At 45.1% G+C, this 18020-nt stretch overlaps 1 protein-coding gene across 1 annotated transcript in view; it reads right to left on the bottom strand.

The window, feature by feature from the left end:
* The window catches only part of cacna1fb (calcium channel, voltage-dependent, L type, alpha 1F subunit), a gene marked incomplete at its 3' end in the record, with an annotated part of 39106 nt that extends 21360 nt beyond the window's left edge, over positions 1–17746 (bottom strand). Inside the window, exons 1-13 of the mRNA XM_080853800.1 lie at positions 17427–17746; positions 16675–16780; positions 9785–9924; positions 6150–6298; positions 4865–5017; positions 4490–4686; positions 4077–4180; positions 3242–3393; positions 2284–2361; positions 1825–1909; positions 1563–1589; positions 1106–1266; positions 439–664 (exon numbers count right to left, since the gene is read on the bottom strand). Of these exons, the coding sequence (XP_080709926.1) occupies positions 439–664; positions 1106–1266; positions 1563–1589; positions 1825–1909; positions 2284–2361; positions 3242–3393; positions 4077–4180; positions 4490–4686; positions 4865–5017; positions 6150–6298; positions 9785–9924; positions 16675–16780; positions 17427–17650 (1802 nt within the window). The 5' untranslated portion in view covers positions 17651–17746. The remainder of the gene's footprint in view (positions 1–438; positions 665–1105; positions 1267–1562; positions 1590–1824; positions 1910–2283; positions 2362–3241; positions 3394–4076; positions 4181–4489; positions 4687–4864; positions 5018–6149; positions 6299–9784; positions 9925–16674; positions 16781–17426) is intronic.
* Between the last annotated feature and the right edge of the window lie 274 nt (positions 17747–18020).

Genomic DNA, 18020 nt, shown 5'->3' on the forward strand with positions numbered 1-18020 from the left:
GAGGAATCAAGACCCCAGTGAGTGTCATACCATAAATATAGTAATTTACAAACATATCTTAGTCTTGTATTGTACATGTTCCTGACTACACAGAACCGCAATTAAAACCTGGACTCTAAACATAAATGAAGTGAATATGGACACTTTCACCTGATGACAATTCCTATTATTCTGTACATTGATGGATTTCTTAAAGTTTAAATATTGAAAACAATGCATATTCAATGGCTCTGACTTACTGCACGCTACACCATACTTGAGGGAATCATGAAATACGTATACAATTTGGAATTTTGAATAAAAAGGCATATACCAAACCACTTGCAAGATAATGGATTTTTCTTTGTTCCCTACCAAGGTGGTATAAACCAGTGACGCTGGCGTACCTGGTAACTTTGTTCCCTACCAAGGTGGTATAAAGCAGTGACGCTGGCGTACCTGGTAACTTTGAAGATTCTGAGAAGACGGACGCAGCGCAGCACAGAAATCCCCAAAGGGGGCATGATCTCTAGTTCCACCAGCACCGTCTCCATGATCCCGCCGCACACCACGAAGCAGTCGAAGCGGTTGAAGAACGCCTTAAAGTACCCCTGACGGCCCAAGCTGTACATCTTCAGGAGCATCTCCACCGTGAAGAGGGAGAGAAGGACCTTGTTGGCGATGTCTGATGGGGAGGAGACAGAGAGAGAAAGGATGGAAGGGTTTAGGGAGAGACGCAGCTCAAATGGTGGATTAAGGCCAAGGTCACAGCAATGGCGAAATCATATGATGAATGACCCGGGGAACCAGGAAGCCAAAGTGGTGGTAACATCATTGCATAACGTTTATTATGATTAACAATAACAATAAGAGTAGCCCAAACAAGTGGGGGTATATTTAGTGTATATCATTAATGCAATGATAAGGACCAGTAACACCACTGGAGTTCATTCAGTGAAAATAGCAGAGACAAAAAGTGCACTCACAAAGCATACAATGCAGTTCAAATTAAAAAAGTGATATATTTAGTGTATTTTCAGTATATGTTGGGCTGAACAGAATCATTTATTAAATGACTTGATATGTGAAACGAATGCCTGTGCTGTACTGTTGGAAACATGCTTACCCTGGACGTCGGTGAGCCAGTCAGGCTGGTTGTAGTGTTCCGAGGCGCTCAGGGCCGTGTTCAGGAACACCAGGAGGAGAACCACCCAGTAGAAGGTGACCGACTTCACTGCTGTTCGGCAGTTCCTCCTAATCCCACGATTCCAGCGCCTCAGTGCTCGACTGAGTGAGGAAAACACGCAGTCACATACACACACACGCACACACACGCACAAACACGCAAACGCAACTTAAACATGGTTGCAGACCGCGCATCAAGTGACCAACACATGGAGCCATGCTGGCTGGACGGCACGAGCGAGGTCACATGTGATGCAGCGTTTGATTCAATTTAGCTACAATATGACAGCCGAAGTGCAACCTTATTTCGTCCCATTAGCATTACATGTTGCCCTTAAGCGCCATTCAGCTCCAGCCAGTCCCCTCCATGTAGGGGTTCTCAGCATGCGTGTACTCACCAGCATGGGATTCTCATCACACGCGCACTAAGAAAAAGAGCCACAGAGAGACGAGACAAAAAGCACAGAACGCAGAATCTGAAATCAGTGGAGCGTGACCACAGACGGCAATAACAACAACAGTAACAGCAGCACCATTACTATACAACTACCCAAAATGTGTTTAAGGCGGACATAACATCAGACAACAGATGGCTTATCTTGTCCTTTGGACAGTGGCAGAAGAGGTTAAAGGTTGAAGTGATATTGGTGTGTGTGTTACCAGCATAGGGTACAGCAATCAGTGTGCTCCTCCTCCTCAATGTTCTCTGTGTTCTCTGAGCCTGTTTCACTGGCAGGGAGACTTGCTAGAAGAAGGGAGAGAAAAATAGGAGAAAAAGAGAGAAAGAAAGGGGGGGGGGGAGAAGAAAAGACAAAAAACAAGAAATTGGCCAGTGAGATGTAACTGCATGTCAAACACACTGACACAGATTTCTTGTGGAGGAAGGAGAAAAAAACAGCCAATCTATTTGAAACAGGGTCAAACATCTATCGAGAGCAGGAATTGAGAGTGAGGCCCAGATTAGATCGGGATACTACAAATGAGAGCGAGCATGTCAACGTCAGCTGGGCCGGCTGCTATATTTGGAGCGAGGCAGGGCAAAGCCCCCCCGCCACATCTGGAGTCAGGGGTGGGATTGTGGTAGTGGTGGGAAGGGGGGAAGGGGGGGGGGGGAGCTACCGTGGGTTTCGTTGGAGTGGCTGAACCAGCCGAATTTGCTGCCCCTCTTCTTGCCGGAGAGGTCACGCAGGGATGGGCCTGTGGAGAAGCGAGAGAGCCATGAGAAACGTGACAGCACCAGCCGCAGGGGGCTGCATACACTCACACACAATCATACACACTCACACACACACTCTCATACACACTCACACAGAAAAACACACACACACACACACTCACATTCTCACCTTGCGGCCTTGGTGGCTTTGAGTGGTGTGTGTGTGTTTATTTGTTTGTGTTTGTGTGTGTGTGTGCGTGTGCGTGTGTGTGTGTGTGTGTGTGGTGTGTATGTTTGCGCGTGTGTGTGTGTGAGGGGGATGAAGGCACAATAATTGAAGGTGTGTGACTGTCAGTGTGTGTGCGCGGGTGTGTGTGTGTGTGTGGGGGGGGTTGGGGTGTAGGCACAACTTTTGTGTTTGTGTTTGTGAATGCTTGCGTGCACATATTTGGGAGCATGGATGCGTGAATGGTCAGTTTCATGCTACAGATTATGATGAATATGTATGCAAATCATCCTTTTGTGTGTGTGTGTGTGTGTGTGTGTTTGTGTGTGCGTGTGTGTGTGAGAGAGTATGTTTGTCTGTCTGATCAGTGTCTGCGAGACGTGTATATGCAGCTCAGTGTGAGTGATCGTGAGCATCAGGGTGAGTGTTGTGATGATGCCCACACATTTCATGATGCCTTTTTGCATGTGAGCATGTGTGTGTGTGTGTTTGCACGTGCGCTTGTTCCCGTGTGTTCGTGCGTGAATGTGTGCGTGTATGTGCTCCTGCCCGTGTGTTTATGTGCGACGCCGTGTGTGAATGTGAGTGAGCCTGTGCTTGTGTCTGTGTGTGTATGGGTCCGGGCATGTCCCCATATTTTAGCGTGTTCGTGCTCCTTGTATGTGTTCTCTGTCATACGTTTGGCTCTGGCTTACGTTTATTTCCATCCTCGTCTTCCTCGTCGATGTCCTCGGCCTGCATGATCCAGTCCATGTAGCCACTCAGGTCCTCCTCCATCTGCTGCTTCTCCCGCAGCTTCTGGAAGTCCCCACGCGCCTTGGCCTTCTCTCGCTCCTTGGAGAATTCTCTGCGTGACACACACCCATCACGCGCCGTTACACAGCCAGTCAGGCGCACATGCTCACCCAGACACACACACACACACACACATACATAAGCATACTTCCTAGCCCACACATTTTGATGCACAACCCAGACATACCCAAACACACACACACTCTTTGTCATGCACGTGCACACACACACACACACACACACACACACACTCACACACACACAAACACACACACACACACACACACACACACACACAGACACACAAACACACACACATACATAAGCATACTTCCTAGCCCACACATTTTGATGCACAACCCAGACATACCCAAACACACAGTCTTTGTCATGCACGTGCACACACACACACACACACACACACACACACACACACACACACACACACACACACACACACACACACACACACACACACTGTAATCCCCCCCCCCCCCCCACCCACCCACCCACACACACAGGCATACATATACACACAATGTTTAGACATGCACACAATTGCTCTTTCTCAGTACGAAGACTTATAATAAGAATAAACAACTGGTTATCTTGTTCTTCCTGCTGATAGTGTACCTTGGCAAAATCCACAGAAATATGGTACGCGTAACTACGTAACGCACCATATACAAACACAGACACACAAATAGACAGAAGCTCGATCCCTGTAATACTTACCCGCTCAACACACCCAACACAAGGTTAAGCACGAAGAAGGACCCAAAGACGACGAGACTCACGAAGTAGACCCAAGGCAATTCAAACCCAATGGCATCATTCATCTACTCAAAGCAAAGTGTGTACATGTATATTTTGTGTGAGCGTGTTTGTGAGAGAGAAATAGAGAGAGAGAGAGAAATGGATAGAGAGAGATAAATAGATAAAGAGAGAGAGAGAGAAATGTGGAAAGGGAGAAAAGGGGGGAAAAACACAGACACGTGTTAGGCTTCGCTCAGGGAGGACAATGTTCAAGCGAGCAAAAGGGAAGGAGAAAACACACTGATTCATTATTTCATTCCTTTTTTTGGGTGCATTTCTGTCATAAAGGCACAGCGAAATGGGAGCAGGCCAGAGCTGTGTGTGTGCAGTACCCAGTAGAGCACGTCGGTCCAGCCCTCCATGGTGATGCACTGGAAGACCGTCAACATGGCGAAGAAAAAGTTGTCAAAGTTGGTGATGCCGTTGTTGGGGCCGTCCCACCTCCCTTTGCACTCAGAGCCGTTCACCATACACTGACGGCCGTTACCGGCAAACGCACACGGCAAAGGGTCGTCATCGGCGTAGTCCTCTGAGAGGAGGAGAGAAGGAGAAAAGCGTTAACAGAAAAGAAAAGCTGTTGGGAATAGATTTGTACTACTGAGAACACACTGTAGTACTGTGCCTCTTGAATTTTTATGTTTGTTAGCTGGGGATAAAATCAGGGGATGAAAGCGGGATGAACGTAACCAAAAGGTGAAAGAGTAAACCTGTGCCAATGAAGAAGCAGGTCTTGTGCATGCGTCCGATGAAGAGCTCCAGGCCGATGATGGCGTAGATGATGATGACGAAGAGGACCAGCAGGGAGATGTGCAACAGGGGTACCATGGCCTTCATGATGGAGTTCAACACAATCTGCAGACCTGGACACAACGAAAGCATTTAGTCAGGTGCTACTTGCATGATCCCATCAATTCAGCTGATATTCATTTTCATACAATATAGGGAGATGAGAAACATACATTTAAAAATGCTTGCAGCTGTTATTGTTATTAGCACAATTTAGCATCACATCCATGGGAAATGCTGAGTTTGGCACTGATGACATTGATATCAGTTAAGGGAGAAAGGGAAAATATTTGTTTTATACATCCTCCATGAATCCTAACCTAAGTATGATTGAGATTTCTAAATATAAATAGATATTTTTTTTTTACTATTTTCTTTATCCATAATAACCTTCATTATAACATTCATTTTAATTCAGCTTAAACATTTTCTTCCCATCTCCTAAAAACTACTACATGGTGCTCTGTACAACTCTTGCTGACCTCAAAAGCTGTGTGTGTGTGTATTTTTTTTCTTTCCCTTGACTCCACACACTTGTTGTGACATCCGAATGCCTCTTGTGTTTCCATTAAGCGTAACATGAAGTGGCCCGGGGCACTGCAAAGATGAGTCAGGTCTGAAATGCCTCCAAAGGAGCTCGTTTATGATTCAAACTTAGTCACGCTGCCCGACTCCACCTCCCTCAGAAAAGGGAGACAGGCCATGCCAGCCCGAGCCACCAAGCTTCCCCGTGATTGATACGCCACACAAGTGCACCACCTCAAGGTGGTAACCTTTATTATGGTTCTTCAAAGCGTGTAAGCGGTGCCAGGGTGGAGAATACGCTTGGCTTCGGTTTGAGACGGCATTCTGTCCACTGTTGCCAGTGACATAAATATGCCTGCAGGCAACAGTGGGTCCTTCATGAGCAAAGGAATAAATAAACCAAAAAAGAACTACAAACTACATCCAGCGGGGCCACATGAAGCTTACCAAAGATGAATTTGCATGTTGGCCACTACACTTCTACATGCTACTTGCAAGGATACCTCTCCGACCACTGCATTTAGAGAGCGTATACCTTAAATAGGACAAATCATATAAATTGAGTTAAAAAAAAAAAACGAGTTTGCACACTGGCGCACACACACACGCACACACACACACACACACACACACACACACACACACACACACACACACACACACAGAGCAGAGGACACTCACTGGGCACTCCTGATACCAGTCTCAGGGGCCGGAGCACTCTGAAGGCACGCAGGGCTTTGACGTCCAGCCCGCCTGGTTTGCCTGGCACGTGGTGGGTCACCACCACGTCTGACTTGTGGGTCATGGTCTCCAGAGCCACACTGAACAATCTGCAGGGGCACACACACACATAACAGGCCATTACTGACTGAGCTCATTACAGGTGCAACATCCCTATCCCACAAGGACCAAGTTCTTCAGCTGATCTGCACAGCATGACACAGAATGTTAAAGCTTCTATTCGAAAATGTTTGATTAAAGGTTGTTCTGTATTTATGAAAGGTGTTTTACACTGAACAGTCCTTTACAATGATGGTAGTGTTCTATATTATCTGAATAGTGGGCTGTCTTTACAAGCTTTATGTTATACTAAAAAGTGTACTACATGCTGCATTAGATTAAATTAACTTTGATTAGAATCAACGTTACTGTCATTATGCAGAGTATGGGTACAAAGCCAATGGAATGCAGTTAGCATCCAACCAATATTGTAAAAATATAGTATTCTTTACAGATAAGTGCATGAAAAGTAAGTACTACAGCATAAGTGATGCTGTATCTTACAATGGTGTTACAACATACAAACATAAATATAGTATATATATGTAAATATTATAAATATGTATATTGGACAGAGAAGTGGACATTGTTCGAGAATAGTGACTGCAAATGTAGGGTTGTATGAACAGTATGAACATCATATGTAGTGTGTAGAGTAATTATGCAGAGTATAAAAAACACGTACAGTTGGTATTTTGCACCGTAACATTATTTGAACAGTGTAGGTGGTTCAGTCTGTGCAAAATATGAATAGTGCAAAGAACATGTTTGTAAAAGTACTGTGAACTGTGCAGTAATGAGTGCAACGATGCTATTAGAGTGGTGGTGTGGAGATGAGCAGGGTCACAGCCTCAGGGAAGAGCCTATTCCTGAGTCTGCTGATGTCAGAGTGGAGGCTCCTGTAACGCCTGCCGAATGGGAGGAGGGTGAGAAGTCCAAGAGGCATCCTTGATGATGTTTCTCATCCTACCAAGGCGGCGCTTGTGATACAGTAAATGGTCTCTATGGCGGGTAACTGGGGGTTTCACAACCTGCTGGAGTGCTTTACAGTCTTATGCGTGGCCATTGCCATACCACGCTGAGATCTAAATGGTAAAGCAGTAGAGGTCCACCGGTATCCCGGGACACAGGTGAGCTTTCTTAATGCTCCGTGGGAAGTAAAGGCTCTACTCCTTTTGACCAGGATGGAGGAGTTCAGGTACCAAGTGGGATCATTGGAGATGTGGACGCAAAGGAGACGGAAGCTTGACACACGCTCTACAACAGCTCCATAGATGGGGGTTGGGGGTGGTGTGTGTGTGTGTGTGTGTGTGTGTGTGTGTGTGTGTGTGTGTGTGTGTGTGTGTGTGTGTGTGTGTGCACGGCTCCTAGCCCGCCGGAAGTCGGGATTTCAAGTGTGAAGAACCATTCTCTCGAAGCACTTGCTGATGACAAGGGTGCGTGCTATAGGACAGAAGTCATTATGGGCTGGGGGCACTATGGTGCAAGCAGTTGCCCCGACCATATACAGGCTTGAATGCCCACGGAGACACGGGTTCGAATCTGACCCGCTGTCATTTCCCGATCCCACTCCCCACCTCTTCTCTTCATCTCATTTCCTGTTTAAAACCTTCACTGTCCTATCCGATAAAAGGCAAAAAGCCCACCCAAAAATGATGGGCCGTAGCAGTGGAGTGCTTCAGCACGATAGTGATGGTCTTGAAACTAGTGGGGACAACTGCTTGGGCCAGGGACATGTTGAAAATATCCATAAACACCCTGCCTAGCAGAGGCTCTAAGCAAATGGCCAGTTATTCCATCAGGGCCAGCTGCATTCATCTCGCTCAGGCTAAACATCTGAGGTAGAGAGTCTGAAAGGCTGCTCATCGGGTGGTAGATTTGCTTTGAGGATGACCTCCTTATTTCCCTGGTCAAAGCGAGCGTAGAAGTAGTTGAGCTCGTGGAGGAGGGAGGCAGAGCTGGTCGGGGGCGCAGTGCTGGGTGGCTTGACGTCTGTGATTGTCAGAGGGTCAGAGGTGTTGAAATGCTTTTCAATCCGCTGTGTGTAACAGTGTTTAGCCCGGAAGATTCCTCTCCTCAGGTTGGCCCTGGCTAAGCTGTAAGCCTTCCGCTCTGCAGCCATAAACGCTGCATAACTTGCCTTGAGCAGGGGGTGAATCTCTCTGTTCATCCAGGACTTCAAGTTCTTATTTTTGTGTGTGTTGTCACTCCTGTTAATGTGATCCAGGATGGAGTTGGTGTATGTGTCAATGTTAACCTGAGAGGCTGTGATGGCCTGGGCAGCAAACACACTCCAGTCAGTCTTTGTCGTGGGTTGCATGTGTTTGATGACTAGGGTGTACTTGGGAATCCATGAGTGTTTAGGGCTGTCCCTTTGTCAAATTGTCAAGTTCATAAGGGCTTCCACATACATTGTGTGGTTCAGGGTTCAGGTTCAGGTCCAGGTTCAGGTGCAGATGTACAGATCTCAAAGTGCAAGGATTAAAGTCCCCAGCGACAAAAATGGTTCTTTCAAGGCCACCTTTGCACTTTTTGCACTTAATCAGCAGAGCAGTGGGTATCAGCTTTCTAAAGAGTCCAAGCACCATTTTTTGTTTACATAAATGCATACACCACCACCCTTGCTTTACTATACTAAATAGCATATTGCTAACGGATGCCCTGCATTGTACTGTCGAATGTATTTGTAATGGAGGTAAGGCACCTCAGAGGGAAGTAGAAATGCCGCACTGCTTTTTCCTGACTTACATGCACATATTGTGTTGGACTACATAAAACAGATTTTCACTAATACACAGGCTGGTGACCCTAATGCCCCACCCCAGACACACACACTGACACACACACTGACACACACACACACACACACAGGCATGCAGGCACGCACACACACATCCACTGAAAAAAAAAGATGTAGAGCCAGAGAAATCCTTGTGTGTAAAATTGAGAGTAGAGCCAAGTCTGTCTAGGACAGATTAAGAGACAAACAGGGACAGGACACAGAGAGACAGAGAGAGAGAGAGAGAGAGAGAAAGAGAGAGTGGGGGGGGGGGGGGGTTGCATTATAAAGACTGTCAGCCAGATCGGTCTAGATAATCCAGGAGAAAGAGTGCAAAGGGGAGAGAGAGGGTGTGGGAGGAGGGGAGGAGAGAGAGCAAGAGAGCGAGAGACCGGGTGAGAGAGAGAGAGAGAGAGAGGGATGTGAGGGAGGAGGTGGAGGACGCAAAAGGAGAGAAGAGGGCACAGTAATGAAAGACGACAAACAGGAACCAGGCTAAGAGCTCTTAAAACAGATGATTAAGTAAACAAATAAATAACTGATGATATGAGAAAACAATATGAGAATTAGCACACAACGGACATCCCTGGCAATGAAGTGAAAAAGAGACAGAGAGAGACAGAGAGAGAGAGAGAGAGAGAGAGAGAGAGAGAGAGAGAGAGAGATAGAAAGAGAGAGAAAGATCATCATCAAAAATAAAATGAAAACACTCATTGCAACTGGAAGGTCAGGCAATCCTCGCTGAAAGCACACATACCCGACAATGACAATGACAAAGTCCAACAAGTTCCAGCCATTGCGGATGTATGAGCTTGGGTGCATGACTAGACCGTAGGCAAGAATCTTCAGGAAGGTTTCAATGGTGAAAATGATGAGAAAGACATACTCCACTTGTTCCTGTGATCAAAGAAAGAGGAAAATAGAGAGTTACAATTGACCAGAACTGTGTCTATTTTGACATATACATCACAATTGTTTACATTTATTTGTGATAGCTCTTTGTGACTGAATGGTGGCTCTGCTTATCTAGGTGTTTTCTGAGATATGAGATCAACTGCTTCACAACTTCAATGATAATATTTCATTTAAATGATTTGTTGTTATGGTTATTGTTACACATCACATCCTGCAAATAACTCTTAATGTAAATAACCACTAGTCTAATAATGTAACATTATTCATTCATCTATCTAGGCTTCCTTTCTAGCATCCATCCATCCAAGCATCCATCCAGATGTTTCAAGCCCTGGGTCATTTCATTGCTGCTGATGTGATTTTGAACAGCGTAAGTGACTTAAATTCCGATTTCTGAATGGCAACATGAACTCAACCAGAACATGAACTCAAAATGGCTACCACTCCACTGGTATCCCTCGCACACGTTTGTGTGTGTGTGTGTGTTTGACATGTTTTTTTTTAAGTGCACATCATAATGCAATGATCTCCCACTGTATAAAGCACGCTCGCATGACTAGTGTACTATTTGGCAGCGGGGAGTTTAGTGTGGACATGGTCGACTTGGGGTGAGCCAGACTTTAAAATGGGTAAGGGGGAATTTGAGAGCATTTCAAAGGATTACCAATCTGTCATCATCCAATGCCCATAGTCCTGTCTGGGCAGATTGGCACACAAGCCAAGCCAAGGCAAGCGAAGCCCTATGTATACACGCGCATATGAACACATTCTCAGAAACATTCTTGCACATCGCTCTCTCTCTCACTTCACACACACACACAAACACACACACAAACACACACACACACACACACACACACACACACACACACACACACACTCACAAGTGGCTGACACGTTCACACACTCATGTATTCATGCACAGATACACACATGGACATATGTGTCCACACACACACACCCTCACACACACACCTGTGTGCACACGCACAAGCACACACACACACACACACACGGACACACACCGAGGTAAACAGAGCAACGCAAACACGGCTCTGAGGAGACCATCTGTATCGCACGGCGGCGCTAAGGCTCATGGGATAGGGGGTAATAATCACGGAACCATACTGATGCAATGTGTTCTGATGGACTGCAAGAGGGCACAAGCCGGCCCTGTACTCTGTGCCTGCGAGCGGACTCTCTCTTCTCACTATGCCGCGAGAAAGGAACATATGTATGTGCTATTCCACTGACAGAACACATGTGGACACGGCCCAGTTCCCTTGTCATGCTACATTTGCAGCGCCCATGCTGTTTTGCAATGAGAGACATATTGTAATGCGATCTTATTTCATTGGGCACAGCGGGTATAAGAATGTATGCACAACACAGTGATCAGAAAAGATTACTCATATGGTATAATACAATATGGACTGAGAGAGGATCCACTGGCACAGAAAACATGACCCCCCCCCCCACACACACACACACTTCTTCTCCCCCCCGCCTACCACCCCATGTGATGCGTCCACAGCACACACACACACACACACACACATGCACAGAGGCGTGCACATCCACACAGAGGTGGGAGGAGAGAGATACTGAGGGGAAAAGAGGGAAGTGAGGTGGAGAGAGGGGGAAAGAGACAGAGTGAAAGGGGGGAGGGAGAATAAGCTGCTTAACAGGACCTAAAGCATTTAGAGCAGTCAAACGAACAGGCAGTTACAATCTCTCTCTCTCTCTCTCTCTCTCTCTCTCCCCCCATCCACTCCCTTTCCATCACTCACTCTTTACCTCCTTTCTGGGCTTTCTGATTACCTGCACCCCTGTCACCCCTTGCATCGCCTCCAGGTCTTTCTGGCAGGCGGTGAGATTGCTGGCTTTAGCCTTTATGCCCTTTGCGAAACCATGACAACTGTTATACCCACCGCTCAAACAGGAAACAGCAGACAAAAAGAAAGGGCTGCATTTGGAAAAACTAAAAAATCTGAGGCTGAGCAGCAGAAAAGCTGGGATACTATTATTATGTAACAATGTCCCCTGAAACAAAGCATGAACTGAATGACAGCTGCACTGCACAGAGGGACTTTCCAAGTTTTGCATTCCAAAAAGCATCCCATTTGGAGATTAATATTGTGTGGCAAGAAACATATTACTCTTCACCAGTTGCCCGAGGTTTCTAAAAAGAGAGGGGCACTAAGTGAAGCAGATATAAAGGGATATATCGCTGTCCATGGTCCTGATCTCACAAACCAGAGCCTTTTCATGCATTATAATCATTATTATGTCAAATAGTAAACTATATTCACTATATTATTTCTGTTCAAACTATATCTTTCCCTTTAGCAATAAGCTCTCATCCCTTCACCTTCTATCAGTTCTAATGGGTCAGCATACCTGTACCCATTTCATCATAAAGATATACACTACACCCTTAGAAACTATCAAATGACAGTCATCTGTAGGATGCAACTGATGTGCTCGGCAGTTACACGTGAGCAACATTCAACTTCAACTACATTCATTCTCCACCAGAGCCTGAATCCATACAGCTGGATGGATATGCCAGTGATTTTGCAGAGCTAGCGTGATTCGTGCCATGGCCTGCCTCCTCTAACAATAATTAGCAATGACCACTTGTAGGCCTCAGTTTAGCCCAGGGGAAAACATACATTTAATTTGGCTGATGCAGAGTTGCTAATCCTGGGATGATCTTTGACTGCCTGGAGGACACAGAGGCAGCGGCTAAAACCCCCAATCGCCGCAGGAGGAGAGAGAGAGCGAGAGAGAGCGAAGAAGAGAGAGAGAGCGAGATAGAGTGGGAGGGAGAGAGATCAGGGATAACACACACAGGGTTAAAAAAAGCGATGGGGAAAGAAGGTGCTGAGGAATTGGTGTGTGGCCACTGCCGGGTAAGAAAAAAATGCTCACATAGGGAACGATGGACAGAATGATTCAAAGCTTTTTATTGGATCAAATTTGATGCACTCTGTGTGATTATAATCTCCCATGACTAAAGGTAGTGGAGTCTGCTGGTTAAACACACAAAGCCATAAAAGGCGTTGCACAGTGAATGTGTTCATCTTCAACACAACCTGTAACGTGCTGTTTACAGTGCTTTCTGTTTTCCCTTTATAAAGTAGGACCTCAGCACAGGGTTGCACATGCAGGACAATACATAGATTCAGGCTGATGTGCTGTTTACTTCCCACAGTCACGTGACTTGACTTAGACAAAACCACACAGCCCATAGCCCTTAAGCTCCTCCCTTTGCGTGTGTGTGAGAGAGTGAGCACAGGGGGAAAATGATGGAAACAGATGCAACTTCAGAAACAATCCTCGGGTGAATTTATACCTTCCCCACTGGGGCTAAAGCAAACACTAAGATATCCTTACATAAACTCCAGACTAAAGGGCTTTGAATGCTGGTTTACAGTGCATTTGGGGTTTCTGAATTTGTGAATTTCTGTAAAACTGGTCAGTGTTGCCCAATGGTATTTACTGGCAAAAATAATATAAATTATATAATTATATAAGACTTACAGTGGGATTTGGTAGGCTTTTTTCACTTGGGTACTTTACTATATTTTTCACTTCGAGAGGTCTAATGCGTGGGAATACTGTAGAGCTGATATTCTTTCTCAGAATATTAGTCTATACTAGTCCAAGATTTGAAATTAAATGTCTTGTTATTCCAACAGTCGCTCTTGCAAATAATACCAAACTATCATGTTAACTAGGGCCTATCATGAATGGCATTGTAAAGAGGCGTTTTATTTGATATCAACAGCAATCTGCATTTCATGAGAGCAAATTAGACATTAGCACTTGGCATCATTGAAATATTAATCAGTGGCAGTGCACTGTACTAAAACTGAATGTTGCCCAAAGCATTTCTTTAATCACACACTGTTAAACAAATGCCATCTCAATTAGAATGGGAGGCCTTGCAGAAGAGTATACATCCAGATGGAGAGATCAGAATGTGTGCACTGTACTGTAATACCAATGGGGATTCACATAATGTCAAGGAGGACTGCAGCAGTCAAACGTATCTGTCAGAGGAGGACGACAGGCATCATGGACCAGGCACTACCCTTTTGAGGTGACAGAGATCTGACATTTCAATCAAGCATAAAACCTGACAGTATGAATGAGGGGGACGAGGTCCAGCATTGTGAAACTGTGGGACCTGCATGTCATGGCCGATGTGAGAAGGACAAAACCACTGTGTCATCACAGCATGCAGTAAGCCAGCTGGATAGGGAACGTGGCAGAGTATGCTTTGCAATGAGACGTTATCATATCCTCATAACAAAACAATATTTTGAAATTATGATATAATATTAAATACATTATCGCTATGAACATGAATGAACTGGATTTGAATTATTGACAAAAAGTGTTAAATTCCAATACACTGTAAGCCAGGCCTATAATCACTTTTGCTGCATTAACCACTACCCAGTTCCCATATCATATGCAGCATTACAAACATCCATCCCTAACTAAAAGCAGGCACTTGTCAACAACAAGTATAATCTTTCTCTCGAAAATGGATTCCAGTTTATATCCTCATCTGAACTGTAAATTGGTGTGGTGTTGTCAACAAGTAAAATCTTTCTCTCGCAAATGCATTGCAGTTCATATCCTTATCTGAACTGTAAATTGGTAAATTAGTGTTTTTTTATCCCCATCTCTCCCTAAATTCACCTCATGCCAATTCACACACCAGCATGGATCCAAATTATGGCTCTGTGCCTCTCGAGATCAGGTATAACCAGCACTACGTGACACAGGCTTTCCGGCCCATGAGTGTTACACTGACATCTTTTCAAGTAAGCACCGGCAATTTCAGCACACCCAAAACACATCAGAGGACATGCTCATTTGACTAAAGATGTACTTTCTTTTTCAAGTGTCCTGCTAAACACACAAAAAGATATTCCTATTTATTAACCATTACTCAAAAGCCAGTCAGGATTGTCCACCAGAAACCAAGTCAAGAAGCTGGCTGGACTCATTCAGTGTGTCTAATATTCTTGTAACTGGGCAGGGAAAGCTAGGAAATAGTGAAGTCAGGGTCATGGTATCAAGCAAAGAGAAGCACAAGCCCTGATGAAATGTAACTACTCAAGCTTTGCTGACAACATTCCCTTAGCTAAAAAAGCACGGATAGGTAATGGCAACACCAAGGGCATAGGTACACAAGAGTAACAGTGTATACAATAGAGTACGCAAAGTGATTTTCATATAACAGTTACAGTGTAAAGTAAATGTGCAAGGTGTGAAATACTGTCCCTGTCATAAAATAACAATTAAACTGGGAAACATTTCCTCCTAGAGGAATGTAGATAAGCACTCACTACACTTTCAACCGTTTGTGATAAAAGTCATGTCTACCGAATGTAACTCGTTCCTGTGCTCCATCCAGGAGCCCTCAACTTTCTGTGCATCGGCATTGGTCACTTGCTTAGTGTTGTGTATGATTATGAAACAGGAATGGCAAGCAGGGCAAGAGGCAGCACGCAGTCAAGAGATGTCCATTCAACTGTTGCAAACAGGTCCGTGTGAATGATGCCCCTGCTCTCCGGCTCGAGAATCAATTTTCTCACAGAGAGTCACGCATCACCGGAAGACCATAACAAATGCGGCAGTTCCCTGCAGCACTGGGGAAAAATCCTGAAGAGTTGAGCAGTGTTTTCGTGCAAGCGCAGTTCTGCAACGGACTCGAACTCACAACCTCAGACATGTGAGCCGGGCGTGCTAGCAAAGAGGCTAAAACTCATGAGTGCTAGCATATGACCCTAGCGCATCTCTTAAAGTGTCAGGAAGTGAGGTTCACTCACTGCACAGCACTGTACCTGCTGGCTAACATAACACTCAGGCATGGGAGGGGAGCATTCAAGGAAGGAGGCTCAAACCCATGGGGTCCCTGAAGGTGTCAGGGTGAGAGGTTTATTTACTACACAGCACTGTACTCACTGGCTACCGTTACATCCGGCTCAGTTAGCCGACCACATTCAATGAGATCGGTGTCTCACCTGACCTTATTTAGAGGACAACATTTTCTATGCTACATTGCCTGGAGCCCATGCAAAACATTTTACGCCTGGGGTTATCTCTGTCACATAACCAGTCCTTCTTTACTCTTCCAACTATCACATCTGGACTGTAAGAGACAGACCTTCTAACATTAAAATCACTCACTAATGTCGCTGACCTGTGCCTCTCTCACAGGTCAGCAGGTGCTGGTGCTCGGTTCAATTTGTGCATTTCATTCAAGCCCTTGCTAAACAGAATCTACTCTATTTGTGTAAACACAAGGCCACATTTTAGCAGTTAAGAGAAGTCAACATGAAAAAAGCATTGACTACAGCAGATGATATCACTTCATGTTTGTTGAAGCATGCAAAAGTCAAATATCTTTTCATGTTAGGAAGACTTGCACAGCGTTTGTTAGGCGATCTTAAATGCAAAGCACGATTCAATAATTAACATATACAAATCATAAACATCTGGATTTAACACAGTGTATTTATACTGAAATGCATGTTAAGTAATCCATGAACTAATGTTCTGTAAAGGAACAAAACTGTAAAACCTTACAGTTTATTATATAACATGCATTACAGATGGTGAACGACAACACTGTATTTCTAAAGCATTCTTAAAAACAAAACTCAGAACTTGAGCAGACACACTCTTGTAGAAATCAAAGTTATGTACCAGGTCATGGTTGGTGGCGTTAGAGTCATCTTCGGGAAAAGGCTTGGACACACCCAGAGCCATACAGTTCGCGAAGATAGCCACAAGGATGAAGATGTCAAACGGTCTGGAGGAGAAAGGTCAAGGAATGGTGGCCCTTCTGCTGGGTGAGGGGACGGGTATCAGGTTCTTACTCAAGGGACTGTGTCTCCCTGACACAGAACTTAAGACAGCAGCACACGTCAGATTAAGCCCTCCTTTTACTCACCCCTCCTCTGACATTGGGAATTTGCAGCCAAAGCCACACAAAGTAATCTTTTATCACACCGGCCATCTGGGATGCGAAAACCCCAAACATTTTATGATCCGCCTGTATATTGTGATCTGGCGACTTCATTTTGACTTTACGGTCAAACTGTAATTACAGTCAACTCTCAAAGCTGATTACTTGGTTGCTACTTTTAAGCTACTAAAACATATGTATTACCAATCAAAATACTCATGCCGTATTCTTTTATGAATTGGTTATATATGCCTATTAAGCATGGATTTTTAAATGACCTGTTTACAATGGAGTATTTAAATGAGTCTTGCACACGTAAAATAAATGTCAGCAAAACAGACCTTTTTTGTGAGGAAAAAAAATCGGAGGGCACCTTTCAACAGATGCTGCATCATTTTGAAATTGTGTTCACAACAGCTATGATGAAAAATATTATTAATGCATTCTGCAGAACTGTAGAACACCACGCTTGCTGTGAGTTAAAGGATACTTCCACTCCACGATGGAGAGAGCTGCCCGGCGGATAGGGTTGTTGAGCTTGAGGCAGTAGAGGGCCCTGGGTGCTCTCTGGACCTGCTGATTGCCCTGCACCTGTTTTTTAGCATGCTGGCTCTTCTTCTTCTGCGTGGCCGTGGAGGTGATGCTGGTGGTGGATTGGAGGGTTTCTGTGCGGGCCAGCTTCCTCCCCCCATTCATCTCATCGTCGTTTCCCATCCCCCCCTTCTCATCACCCCCACTCCCCTCGTCCCCTTCCCCACCATCCTCCTCCTCCTCCTCCCCCTCTTCTTCACCCTCTTCGGCCTCGTTGGAATACCCATCTCGACCAGTGCCTAAGGAAGAATGGGAGCATGGCATGAGTTGAACAACTGGAGAACTGACAACGCACCATACACATACAACAAACCTTAAGACATAGGCACCATACACATACAACTAACCCTAAGACATGAGCGCCATACACATACAACTAACCTTAAGACATAGGCACCATACACATACAACTAACCCTAAGACATGAGCACCATACACATACAACTAACCCTAAGACATGAGCACCATACACATACAACTAACCCTAAGACAT

This window comes from Sprattus sprattus, assembly GCF_963457725.1.
Source record: "Sprattus sprattus genome assembly, chromosome: 16".
Classification (NCBI taxonomy): Eukaryota; Metazoa; Chordata; class Actinopteri; order Clupeiformes; family Clupeidae; genus Sprattus; species Sprattus sprattus.